This window comes from Sitophilus oryzae, unplaced genomic scaffold, assembly GCF_002938485.1.
Source record: "Sitophilus oryzae breed Bouriz unplaced genomic scaffold, Soryzae_2.0 scaffold_863_pilon_pilon, whole genome shotgun sequence".
Taxonomy (NCBI): Eukaryota; Metazoa; Arthropoda; class Insecta; order Coleoptera; family Curculionidae; genus Sitophilus; species Sitophilus oryzae.
This window is the reverse complement of record NW_022147487.1, coordinates 1,226,722-1,240,646: the sequence shown is the minus strand read 5'-3', so window position 1 is coordinate 1,240,646 and position 13,925 is coordinate 1,226,722. Positions and strand designations below refer to the sequence as shown.

The 13,925-nt window shown below is 31.5% G+C and overlaps 2 protein-coding genes across 2 annotated transcripts in view; one reads left to right on the top strand and one right to left on the bottom strand.

The window, feature by feature from the left end:
* Positions 1 to 13,925, top strand: part of LOC115890336 (kinesin-like protein GA13060) — a gene marked incomplete in the record, with an annotated part of 701,789 nt that overhangs the window by 185,965 nt on the left and 501,899 nt on the right.
* LOC115890338 lies at positions 6,437 to 12,787 on the bottom strand. Its single transcript, XM_030910531.1, has 2 exons — positions 12,710 to 12,787; positions 6,437 to 7,398 (listed from the first exon to the last, which is right to left on the bottom strand). The coding sequence occupies exons 1-2, from the start codon at positions 12,718 to 12,720 to the stop codon at positions 6,660 to 6,662; spliced, it is 750 nt and encodes a 249-aa protein (XP_030766391.1). The 5' UTR covers positions 12,721 to 12,787; the 3' UTR covers positions 6,437 to 6,659.

Here is a 13,925-nt window from a genome sequence, read left to right as displayed (position 1 = left end):
CTCTTTTGAAGTTTGAAAATACGATCAAATTTTGTTGCGCAGCAAGTACCCCAGAATGGAAGGGCATAACAAAGATGTGACTCAAAAAGGGCATAATAGACTATTCTAGAGGTTGACAAGTTAAGCTCCTTAGAAACTGATCTTAGCGCAAAACAGGCAGCGCTTAGTTTCTTTGATAAAGCTTCGATGTGCAAGTCGCATTTTAACGAGTTGTCTACAAGTCCTAATAGTACGAGAGCTAGCAACGTCGGGAAAACAAGTATTTTAAGACGTCTGGCTCTTTGATATATCTTTTATTATGCTCTCTGGAACAGCATGCGGCCCGTCTGGCTGCCGATACCCGTTGCGTTCACTACTGCGCATCCAAAGAAGATCCTCTATTTTTTACTTAGCGCTTTAAATTCTATTATTGAATAAAAATCGAGCAAGTCTCCATTAGCTCGGCGCGTAGAGCTTTCGCCTATGAAGCGAAGGTCAGTGGTTCGATACCGGCTGGGGGTCCACCTTTTTTTTTTCTTATCGTTTATATTCTGATAGTAAAGTATTAATTATTAGCTTTTTTATCACCAGAACGGATGGCGCTTATGGGTTTATGATCCGTAGTGTATATAAGTAGAATTTGATACTTTCATTTGTTTTGAAGGATTATTGTGGTAATTAATTATTAGACAGGTTTAGGATGCTGCGGCTGCCGCGTTCACTACTGCGCATCACATGTGTACAGGGTGTCCCATTTTTGTGCGTTTTTTGGGATTTCTCGTTTATAATTTCATTTTAAAGATTTAAACATAATATATAAAAATTAACATTTTAATGCTTTATGAAGGTAATTTCTGCCTGTCTTTCTTCAAAATATTTTTTTCAGCTGTTGTTTATTATTTTAATAATCATTTTAATAATACTTTTTTTAACAGATTGTTATTTAAAAGCTACACAAGTTTATTTTCAGTTAAGTTTGTTAAGATAACGATGGAAAACAAAATTATCTGCTTAAATTAAATTAAATAAAATAATACTTTTTAAACAAGATTGATTAATCAGTAGCGTAACTTCAAATGTGAGGCCCCCCGCAAGATTTTTTAGGGGCCCTTATATTAAAATAAAAAAAACACTAAAAAACATAATATAGCTTTATGTAGGTATATCAAGTCATTTAATATATAAAAACAAACATTTAACTTATTCCACATAAGAAAAAATAATAATAAAGGAACATAAAAAATAAAACATTACAAAATAAATCAACATAAAACAAAACTTAGATACTAAAAGAAAACTAAATAATAAAAATAAATAAACATAAATAAACATAAATAGAAATTTTCTAATAAAAATATGATTCAAATTAAAATAAATTAATAGGAACTAGGAACAAATAAAATGTAAAAAAGGAACAAATAATGCGGGGCCCTCAAAATCACGAGGCCCCCCCGCCGCTGCGGGTGCAGCGGGGCCTACGCTACGCTACTGTGATTAATGTTAATGTGTAGAAAATGAGCAAATCTAGGGGTACAATATTTAGTTACATAAAAAACTAGCAAAGCACTGTGAAAAAAAACGTATAATTGTATCTCCACTCATAAACGAGAAATCCCAGATATCCCAAATCCCAAAAAACGCACGAAAATGAGACACCCTGTACCCATGTGATGCGCAGTTGTGAACGCAACTTACCTATGCGGCAGCCAACCATCCTAAACCTATCTAATAATTAATTAATACAATAATCCTTCAAAACTAATGAAAGTATCTAATTCTACTTATGTACACTACGGATCATAAACCCATAAACGCTATCCGTTCTTGTGATAAAAAAGCAAATATTTAATACTTTACTATCAGAATATAAACGAAAAAAAAAAATAAAAAAGTTGCACCCCAGTCAGTATCGAACCACTGACCTTCGCTTCATAGGCGAAAGCTCTACGCGCTGAGCTAATGGAGACTTACTCGACTTTTATTCAATACTAGAATTTAAAGCGCTAAGTAAAAAAATAGAGGATCTTCTTTGGATGCGCAGTAGTGAACGCAACGTGTATCGGCAGCCAGACGGCCTGCAGGCTGTTCCAGAGAGCATAATAAAAGATATATCAAAGAGCCAGACGTCTTAAAATACTTTCTCGAAAACGTTGCTAGCTCTTAGACTATAAGAATTTCACGACTTCAATAGTGGTGTTATTAAGTACAAAAGGTTGTATAGTACTTTTATATGACAAAACTTTAGTTTTTGATAGGTTGAGGCATAGGAGATTAGAATCGCACCAAGATTTAATGGTGCGTAAGTCACTGGAAATAATATTATATAGTCCCTAACATCTGGGCCGCTCCAAGTGAAACTAGTATCGTCCGCAAAGAGGCAGATTTTACCGCTAATGTCTAGATTTGCAATGTCGTTGATCAACGCCAGAAACAAAATAGGGCCAAGTACTGAACCCTGAGGAACCCCACATTCTATCATTCTATACGCTTGCAAGAAGACATAGTATCTGTGTATATCGACTGTGTATCGCATGCGATCCTGATTGACAAGTTGTACAGATATGGTGTTAGAGGTGTTGGACTGCAATTGCTTAAGTCATATCTCGACGGGCGTAGACAGTGCGTGGACTTTGGCAATGCGGTTTCTGAAGTAGGTTTGATGGAGAGTGGTCTGCCACAGGGATCTGTACTGGGACCACTGCTCTTTATTATTTATATTAATGACCTTTTTAATTACCTTATACCAAATAAGTGTCGAGCGTTTGCAGATGACAGTTCAATGTCTTGTAGAAACAAAAATATGGATCTGCTAGTGACTGAAAGCGAAAGGTTGATGAAACGTGCGGAGACTTGGTTCACGCATAATTGCTTGAAACTGAATCGCGATAAAACGCAAAACATATTTTTTTCCTCCAAATGGTCTAAGGATATAGAAATGAATAGTGCTAAACTATTGGGTATTACACTGGATAGTACACTCAGTTGGGTACCACATATTGAAAATCTTGATGCGTAAACTTAAAGCGTTAATCTGCCAGGAGTCTTTGTTGAATTCGTACTATGCCTTGTTTCATTCCCATATGTCCTATGGAGTGGCTTTGTGGGGGAACTCGACAAATTCTATTCAAATATTTCGGTTGCAAAAAAAGGTAATTAGAATATTATGTGGTGTTGGCTATCGAGATACATGTAAGCCGCACTTTATTAGACTGAATATACTTACACTGCCTGCTCTGTATATATTAAATCAACTTTTGGAAGTTCATAAAACTAAATCTTATCTGACAGTTAACTCTGACTGTCATAATTATGGAACAAGATCTGCCAATCTAATACGAACCAATTTCTATAGACTGGATAAATCAGCTAGAAACTCTCTACGCATTGATTTATACAACCTTCTTCCAATGGAATTAAAAACTCTATGTTTTAATAAATTTAAATATAAGCTTAAAACATTTTTAGAGAAATCTGGAATTTATAGCGTGGATGAGTTTATAGAGCAGGTAGATGGGAACTTAGATTTAATTTGATTTATTTGTACAAAAATTCTTAAATTGCTGTTTGTCTTGTATGTATTTAATGTAACACACTTTGCCCCCGTGTATTGTTTTTTTTCTAACTTTTAGTATTTTTATGAATTCTTATCTGTTTGTTATTTACTCTGATCTGCTACAATTATACATTTTATAAATACGTAGTGAGTAAAGATTTATTTATTTATTTATTTATATTTATTTATAGACGTTTCAATCCTCACAAGCTGCCTTCTGTTGCCAAGATATGACTTAAGCCATTCGAAATCTACTGAGGTGTTCATTGAGGAGGCAGTGCCTTGTTAAAAAGACCTAACTTAAATCATTTTTAAGTGATAATAATATGTTTTCAAATCTGTATTTTTTAATGACTGTTTAAAAAAAATATTCTAGATTTTTATTAAACATACCTGTATGTGAATTTATAAAATATTTTTCAAGTTACAATGAAACAAAGAGCTTAAAATAGAATAGATATCTATATTTTATTGTACGAAATTTTATTTAAATTTCAATTTACAAATGGCTATATCACAGCGTGATATACTCGTATAGCATATAACAATTTTAAATAAATTTCCACAAAAATACATAGCTTTTTTTTTAATTCAAATGCATCTACCTACAGCATCATTACCTGGATATTACTATGTTTAAATATTCAGGAATACAGTACGTTGTTATTTCATTAATATTTTTCTGTTTATTTTATTCTGATCTGTGTACAAAATCCGCTAATCAATAGAATTAAAAATGCACCGTGTGTGTGGTTTTATATCTACGTCGTTATTTGAAATAAAAGAAATTAATATTTTGTTTTATAACGAGTGGAAATAATGCTTTGAAGTTGCGGATTTTGTTCTGTTTGGGGAAATATAAATAATCATGCATATTTAATAAAATAAAATCATTATTTAGTGTATTGGGCTCTCTGTTTGTAAATCTCGTTTTTTATCTGAAAAAATAAAAGTTATAGGGGTGAGCCACTTTTGAGACACACCCGGTATACAACTAATTCTAAATCCTCTAATAACAATTTCACGCATTATTGATAGCTGCTGATAGGGTTTATACTTGTAGGGGTTTGAATATTTTTCTCTGCATATTTCGTAGTATTTTGAACTCGAAAATAGGAACCTCATTTGTAATAGTAGTAAGGCAAAAACGAAAAAAATATGCAATTCAAAGAAACCATGTCAGATCTGTATCTTAATCGGAACGTCTCCGTAGAAAGGACTTTATTCAAAACACCAAGATTTATTTTTCCGTTTTCTTTGGCTCCGTTAATATATTTTTTCCAGTTCCTTTCGACAGTTGTACATCTCTCCAGAGAGACCATGTATGAATCGAGATCTCCGTAACAGATATACGGACAAGCTTGAAGGAAATACTTAGAAACTACTTAAATGTGTCTTTGTTGGTGTCTGAGGTTTATTGGTGTATACAGACGTACAATGAACAGGCTTTCATTGCAAAATGATATAGAGAGTAAAAGAAACGTCGTTTAATGTTTAGAGATATAGGGTGTTCCAGGCTGAGTGTACATTAGAAGTTTCTACAGAATCTATATCTAGAAATTCCAATCTAGAAATTGTAGTTCTCCAGAAACTTCTAATGCACGCCCAGCCTGGGACGCCCTGTATATCAATGTAACACTTCATTTTTTACTTTATTTACTCGGCAGTAAGAGAAATCCGAGATGCTGGATATAAGACTCCGGGGACTAATGCTTTGAAATTTTAATAGACAGGATCTCGCTGGAAGAGATGGGAAATTTATTCACGATACGAACCCAAGAGAGAGTCAGTTTAGTCATAATTAAAATCAAATTCTAGGGAATTTTATTTATTTGGTTGGTAGGGTCTTTTATGGCGGGAAAAGGTTGGTCAGGGTTCAATGTCAGGTCCTGATTATGGAGTGTAGAGGTGAAATACGTTCAAATAAAATATACGGAGGGTACCGCTTAAATTCCTGTCCCGATGGCTATAGAATGTCAATGCATTTCCTACATAAGTCTATCCTTGTTCGGGAGGAGGTTTTCTGCGCTTGCTCGATCTGTAAGCACTTTGATTGGACAGTTCCAAATCATATGATATGTTTTGTTTTGGTTTTATTTTTATTTATTTTAAGTTGAGGTTAAAGACGTTCTAATAATTGAATTAAATCTTTTGGAAACTTTTTGTTAAATATTCTGAAATCAAATAAGTTTGATAATGTAACATTATGCGCATATTTATCAATTGAGATATTTTAATCGTATCCAACATGTTATGGCAAAACACTTTGTCGTGATCCTGGATTGGACCACCGTCGTCACCAATCTTGTAGTCGCTGCCACCAAATGTTGTAGTTCTCTATTTGACTCGTATCACCACTTGTTGGGAATGTTATTCTTTATTTTTTTTATAATTAAATTCTTACTAAGTTGTTATTACTTTTAATTTTTAAACTTTTAATACAAAATATAAATTTAGCAGTATTACGTCTATAGAAAAAATTTTTATGAATGTTCCCGGTCCCTTCTGTGACCGTGCTTTTATGGAGAATTTCCAAGTTCTCTCGAAAATCCACGTGGCGTACCTACTGGCCCTAATAATATTTTCAGGTAGGTTTGCAAAGGACAAACATGACCATTTCTTAAGTAAATAGAAACCAGACATCGCGTCTGAAAAGTAAACGAATTACAAAGGAAAACTAAAAATGATGCAACTTTTATGACTATTTCTTCCAAATTTCATCTTAAGGTAATGGTTCTGTTTATTTGCATCACCCATCTTTCTGAGAAGAATAATAATGTTGATGGTATTTTTCGTACCTTAAATTCTTTAGGCATAGCCGTAGAATAAGGGTAAAAATAATATTTTATACAATTTGTCGAATATACATATACATATAACCATATTAAATGTATGTTCACAACACCTCCCCCCTTAATGAGAGATTTCATGAGGTGAAAGTGATATGAAATCTCAAAACAAATGTTTATATAATTAATTAGTATAACTCAGATGGAAATGAATAAAAGTACATATATAAAAGTATTATACAAGTCTTAACTACTAATTATAACTAACTTACATTCTAACTTAACTAACATTTTTTTTTATAACTATTGCAGATTTAAAAATGTATCAAATGCGGAAATTATTTTTCTTTTAATGGTCGCCTTGATGGTACATACCCAATGGGTCTGCGCGAGGGCGCCTGTAAATTAACATTCTCTTCTTCGGAGTTTTCATAGTTACCTACATTTTCAGAGTTTTGGCTAATATTACGATTATAATGAGCAACATATCTATCACTATTTCTAGAAGATGGTTCCACAGACTGATTAACTCTAATGCATAAGTTTGGAATAATTCCGCAACAGGCTGTCTTGTTAGTACATTTTGTATACAATTTATAAATAATAAAAATAATAGCAAGAAGAGCTAAGATATAGGCAATTACAGATGCTGGAAATGTATAATTGTTTACAAGTTTCCTTTTTAGAATTTCATCACCTAACTTTTCAATATCTTCTAGCTTATGGCTCGCTACATTAAGTTCGGGGATGTGCTTTGTTAATTTCCTATAATGTTCGTTGAGAAATATTTCACTAATGTTTATTTTTTCTTCCTTTATCCTTTCGCAACAATTATCACTAATGTCGAATGGTGGAATAAAATCACTTGAAATATTGGACTGGACTGTATTTCCATGAGGGATTAGCATTGATGATGCGCTATAAGCTTTACATTGTTTACCTATAGTGACACTACCGCAATTTTTTAGTATTACATCTACGTGATTTTTTTTATTATTACATGATATCGTAAGAGTTTCTGGATGAGGAACTGCAAATAACCAAGTGTTACTGGTAATTATTATAAATAAATTAACCCTATATAAGCTAATTAAAATTTATTAATTCTAGTTTTTATAATCTATATATACTGATTATGTTTAGTTTTAATAATAAAAATATTTTAATCTATTTGCATGAATAGTTTGTTTATTTTTTCCTTTTTGAATTGTATAATTTACATCTGATATTTTTTTTATAATGGTATATGGACCAATCCATAAGGCGGAAAGTTTTTTACTTCTGCCACGTCGAACTGATTCGTCGTAAAGTAACACTTTGTCACCAATTTCGAATATTCTGGTATAACTGTTTTTATCGTAATTATTTTTTGATATGTTTTTACATTTTAATAAGTTTTCTTTAGCTAATTGATTAGAATGTTGCATTTTTTGTTTAAGATTGTTTATGAAATCATCATAAGTATAATTGACTTTAGGTGGTTGTTTAACTGATGTTGGTAATGTAGGAATATGTCCGAATAAAAGTTCAAATGGAGAAAATTGTGTAGCAGTGTGAGGTGTAGTATTATATGTAAATGTTGCATAGGGAATCCAATTATCCCAGTCTGTTTGAGATGTCTTAATGAAGTGTCTTAAATATTCTTCTAGAACTTTATGAGAGCGTTCTAGTGCTCCGTTTGACTCTGGGTGATAACTTGTTGTTTGGATCTTTTTTATCTTTAAAAACTTGCAAGTACTTTTAAAAATATCACTTAAAAAATTTGACCCCTGATCTGTGACTAGCATGTCAGGTATTCCGTAAATGCATATAATATTCGTTACAAAATGATGCGCTACAGTTACAGCTTCTTGATTTCTCATAGGTATATTAATTATATATTTTGTTAAATCATCCTGAAAGGTTAATATGTATTTGTGACCATTTTCGGTTTCTGGTAGTGGTCCAACTATATCTAAAAAACATTTTTCGAACGGTTTTGATGCCGTGGTCGTAATTACCATAGGCATTTTTGTTTTTCGAGACTGTTTATTTTTTTGACAAAGTTCACATTTTTTTATAAACTCTTTTATGTCTTTTTTCATACCTTTCCATGTATATAATTGAGATAATTTTTTATATGTGCGGGATGACCCTTGATGACCTCCTAATGGACAATTGTGATTTTCATTTAATAATACAACTTTTTCAGCATCTGAGGGGTTGATAAGACTGTTGTTAAATATTGTAATTTCTGAATAGAGGTCTTTAAAAATATATCTTATCATAGGAAGAACGATTTCCCATTTGACTAATGAGTTGTAATGATATTTTATAAATGATAGTTCGGTTTTTTCGTTGGATATAATATTTCGTAAAGTTAGTAAGCAAGACCAAATATTTTCATAATTAATATCACTGAATGTATTTTCGTTGTCTGTTAATAGAAATATATTACAATTATTTTGTTGATACTGAAAAACTGACGGCATGTCTAAAGGATTTGTGTTATCGTAATGTTCTAAAAATGTATTAATTTGTTTATTTTTTTCTAGAATTTTAAAGTCGTTTTTGTTGAATAATTTTGGCAAAAATAAAACTATAGGTATAAGTTGTGGTGTTTCAAACAGATTTGTGTTTTTTTCTTTGACTTTGGAATTAATAATTATATGGCTTTCGAGATGTGTTTTAAAATTATCATAATTGGTAATAATAGAATTGACATTTGTTGTGCTAACTATTCTACTCAATGCATCAGCATTTGTATTAATCTTTCCAGCTTTATAAATTATTTCATAGTCATATTCTTCAAGTTTTATTCTAAAACGCGTCAAACGAGAACCAGGGTCTTTGATATTAAATATATAGAGTAGGGGTTTGTGATCTGTAACAATTTTAAATCTTGTGCCAAAAATATATGGACGGAAATGTTTTACTGCCCAGACGATTGCAGTTAGCTCTTTTTCTGAAGTTGAATAATTTTGTTCTGCTTTATTTAGAGTTCTACTAGCAAACGCTATTGGACGATCATGATTAACCTTACCCTGCGATAAAATTGCTCCTACTGCGAAATTACTCGCATCTGTTGTTATAATAAATTCTTTGGTAAAATCTGGGTATTGGAGAACAGGTGGAAAAGTTATACTATCTTTAAGAATTTGGAAAGAATTTTCGCATTTTATACCCCAATTAAAAACAGAATCTTTTTTTAATAATTCGGTTAAAGGTTTAGCAATTTTAGCGAAATTTTTGATAAATTTCCTATAATATCCTACAAGCCCTAAAAAAGATTTTATATCTTTAGGATTTTTAGGTTGCGGAAAGTTTGTTACACATTGAATTTTTGATGGATCTGGTTTAATGCCGTTTTCTGTAATAATGTGACCTAAGTATAAACATTCTTTTCGTAAAAACTGACACTTCGAAGGTTGAAGTTTTAAATTATGTTGTCTAAATCTTTGAAAAACTTCAATTAATCTATCGTTATGTTCATTTAAGTTGTTTGCATAAATTACTATATCATCTAAATAAATAAAGCATTTCATACCATTAAGACCGCTTAAAACTGTGTTCATGAGTCTTTGAAATGTGGCGGGAGCTCCTTTTAAACCGAAAGGCATTCTGTTATAAACGTAATGTCCTGTATTAGTGCTAAAAGCGGTTTTATTTTTATCTTTTTCGTCCATTTCTACCTGATGAAATCCACTAGTAAGATCTAAGGTAGTAAAATAATGAGATTTTCCTAACTGGTCTAAAATTTCTGCTATATTAGGTAGAGGATATGCGTTTCCAATGGTAATTTCATTTAACTTTCGAAAATCAACGCATACTCTAAATTTAGGTGATAATGGGTCGCTTTTCTTAGGAACAACTAGTAAAGGACTATTCCAAGGACTGTCCGAAGCGGAAATTACCCCGTCTTTTAACATTTGCTCAGTTTGTTCATTAATTATTTCTTTATGTTTGAAAGGCAATCTATAAGGTTTTACGTTAATAGGACCTTTATTACTTTCTGTCGGTATAGTGTGTTTTATTGTGTTGGTGCTTGTTAGTTTATCGCCTTCTAAGTAAAAAATATCGTTAAAATCTCTACAAATATCTAATACTGAATTAGTTTCTTCTTCATTTAATTGGTCTAGATTAATTTCTTTTCTTATTTTAGCAAAACGATCGATAATGTCATAATTATATGTTTCTATAAATTCGTACTCATTAAAAGAAATAGGTTCGACATTCACTCTAGGTGTATGGATAGTTTGAGCTTCATTAGAAATATTTAATATGCTAACTAAACATTTATAGTTCTGGACTTTTGTTAGGCTTGACCCTAGATATAAATGTTCGGATAATTGTTTTGAAACTACTATGCCTTCGGACGAAGATAAATTAGCTAGAGCAGGTACAATAATTTGACATCTCGCGGGAATTATTGTAGTTGCTTCTGACGGCAAAATTTTAAAAAAATTGTCTTCAAAATTAATGACTCCGTCTTCGTAATTTATTTTGGCTTTATACTTTTGCAAAAAATCGCGTCCTAATAGTCCATCACTTTTAATCGGTATACTATCTGGCACAATGTGAAAAGGATGAGTTATTGCTTTGTTATTGTTTAATTTAATTGGGATGTTACAAACACCTTTAGTAAATACAGGTTCTTTACTTATACCTTTTAATTCTATAATGCAAGTTTTATTTAATTTTAGATTATTTTGTAATAAGATACATTCTTTCAATAAAGATATATCTGCCCCTGTATCTAATAAAAGATGTAATTCTTTATCTTTTATATCTAAAGAAGGGATTTTAATTATCTCTAATTGTTGGTAACTATCGGAAAATAATACTGATTTATGCGGTATGTCAATTAAGTTTTGCTCAATTTTAATTTTATTTTTATGCTCAGGTAGTGTGTAATTCATAGAACAGCTATTATCTAATTTTAAGAAGCGCTTAATCGGCTGCTCGCGACCAAGGCTTCGCTCTCGTTTCCCGAAAAATTTTGAGATGTGCTCGGTTCTGAAAAATAATTATCTGCTGAATTGATTAACGACTGAGAATTTATAGTTTGAATTTGTTGTGGTGATCTATTATTTGAACTATTAAAATTGGTAGTACTGGATTCATTATTGTAATTAGAAAAATTTTGAGATTGTTGAGGTATCGAAACATTTTGCTGCCGTTGAGGAACTTGTGAGTTATTAAAATTTCTTGGATTCTGAGAATATCTATTATTGTAATTTGAACGAGGATTATTACTGTTATAATTGTTACCATAATTACGATTATAATTACGCACGTCGTTGTTCTGATTAAAATTTTGATTGTTGTAGTTTCGATTAGTGAAACGTCCTTGATTATATTGTACTGTATTTACGTCTTGTCTATTTGAAAAATTATTATTGCTATTAAAATTTTGCGGTGGGCGTGTCTGATTATTGCTAGGTACATTTCTATTATATGAGTTACTATTTTGTTCGTATTGCCTAAGCTGTCTACACTGTGATGTTAAATGATTATTTTTAAAACAAAATAAACAGGAATTATTAGAAGAATGATTATTTAATTGTCTATTTCCACGCTCTACAAAACCTATATTTTTAAAATGCGAGTTTTTAAACCTGTCATTATTCTCAAGTTCCATTTCAATTGCTAATGATAAAGCTTTATCTAAATATGTAGTATTTTCGGCAATAATACGCATTTGAATTTTTTCATCGTTGAGTCCTTTTCTAAAAGTATTGACTAAAATGGAGTTTAAATTTTCTATTAAAACAGTAGCTTCGTTATTTGCATAATTTAAGTGACACGTTTCTTTATATTTATTAAAGAGAATTTGTAATCTATCGCCATATTCTTTTACAGTTTCCCTAAAATGTTGCTTTATATTCATTATTTGTGTTAGAAAATGCGATGGTGGTGTTTATCAGTAAGAAGTGCTCTAATAAGAAATCTTTTAGTTCTTCCAATTTTGAAACTGTTTATATTGTGTTACCTCTTGTGCCTTCCTTTTAATTTAGTACCAAAAATTAAATCTACTAGTAATTCTTTTTGATCCACTTTGACAATTTTTAATATTGAATCACAATTTTTAAAGAAAAATTGGAGTGGTACGTCACCCTGACCATCAAATAAATTTATTAAATTCAGAACATCCGTTGCGTCTTTACCTCCCCTGCGCTATTGGCTATATTTTATTAATGATTTATTACTTTAGTTTAAGAATTATTATTTATTTTTATAGATGTATTTTTAGTTTGAAGAGAAAAAAAAAATATTTACGAATTTTAAGCAATATTTTTTTTTTTTGTTATTTGCAGCCCAAATTATTATTGTCTTAACTAAATCTAACTAACTAAAATCAGAAGAAAAACAGTAGCGTCACAATACAGTAAACAAATGAAAGACTTACCCCGTCATCATCTGGTGAAAACAAAAGCTTCCCTGGAGACTTGCTGCTGCGTCTGGCGCTCCTTCAGTGTCCCCAATGTCTATGTCTCGTGTCCGGGCTTCTTGCTGCTTGCTTGGTGCACCTTCAAGAACTGCCGTTGCCTCTATCTTCTTCCAAAAACTGGTAGGTTTTCTGCTGCGTCTGGCGCACCTTCAGAAACCTTAGTAGTTTTACCATGCTGCCACCAATGTCGTGATCCTGGATTGAGGACCACCGTCGTCACCAATCTTGTAGTCGCTGCCACCAAATGTTGTAGTTCTCTATTTGACTCGTATCACCACTTGTTGGGAATGTTATTCTTTATTTTTTTATAATTAAATTCTTACTAAGTTGTTATTACTTTTTATTTTTAAACTTTTAATACAAAATATAAATTTAGCAGTATTACGTCTATGAAAAATTTTATGAATGTTCCCGGTCAGCCTTCTGTGACCGTGCTTTTATGAGAATGCCCTCTCCGAAATCCACGGGCGTACCTACTATTTCATAATAATATTTTCAGGTAGGTTTGCAAAGGGACAAACATGACCATTTCTTAAGTAAATAGAAACCAGACATCGCGTCTGAAAGTAAACGAATTACAAAGGAAAACTAAAAATGATGCAACTATTTATGACTATTTCTTCCAAATTTCATCTTAAAAGGTAATGGTTCTGTTTATTTGCATCACCCATCTTTCTGAGAAGAATAATAATGTTGATGGTATTTTTCGTACCTTAAATTCTTTAGGCATAGCCGTAGAATAAGGGTAAAAATAATATTTTATACAATTTGTCGAATATACATATACATATAACCATATTAAATGTATGTTCACAACAACTTTTTCGACCAAAAGTTTTCAGATATCTTCGATTTAGTTATTTTCGAATGTTTATTTTGTTTATATCTATTACAAACTCAAGGAGCAACAGTTTTTTACAAGTAGTGTTAATTTTGATGCTGGTGCAATACTTCTACACGTTAAAATAAGTTTATTATAAATATTACAGACATTTAAAAGAATAGGCTATGGAATAGGTATATAAAATTATTTTATATCTGTCTCTAATGGGGGCTTCTAGTAGCGTAATAGGTATCTGCAGTGCGATTCTGTAAACATTTCCCTGTCTAGTGACTCATCAATCGTATGTCACAAATAGCATAAACTCGATAGGAAATTTCTTGCTACAGAGCT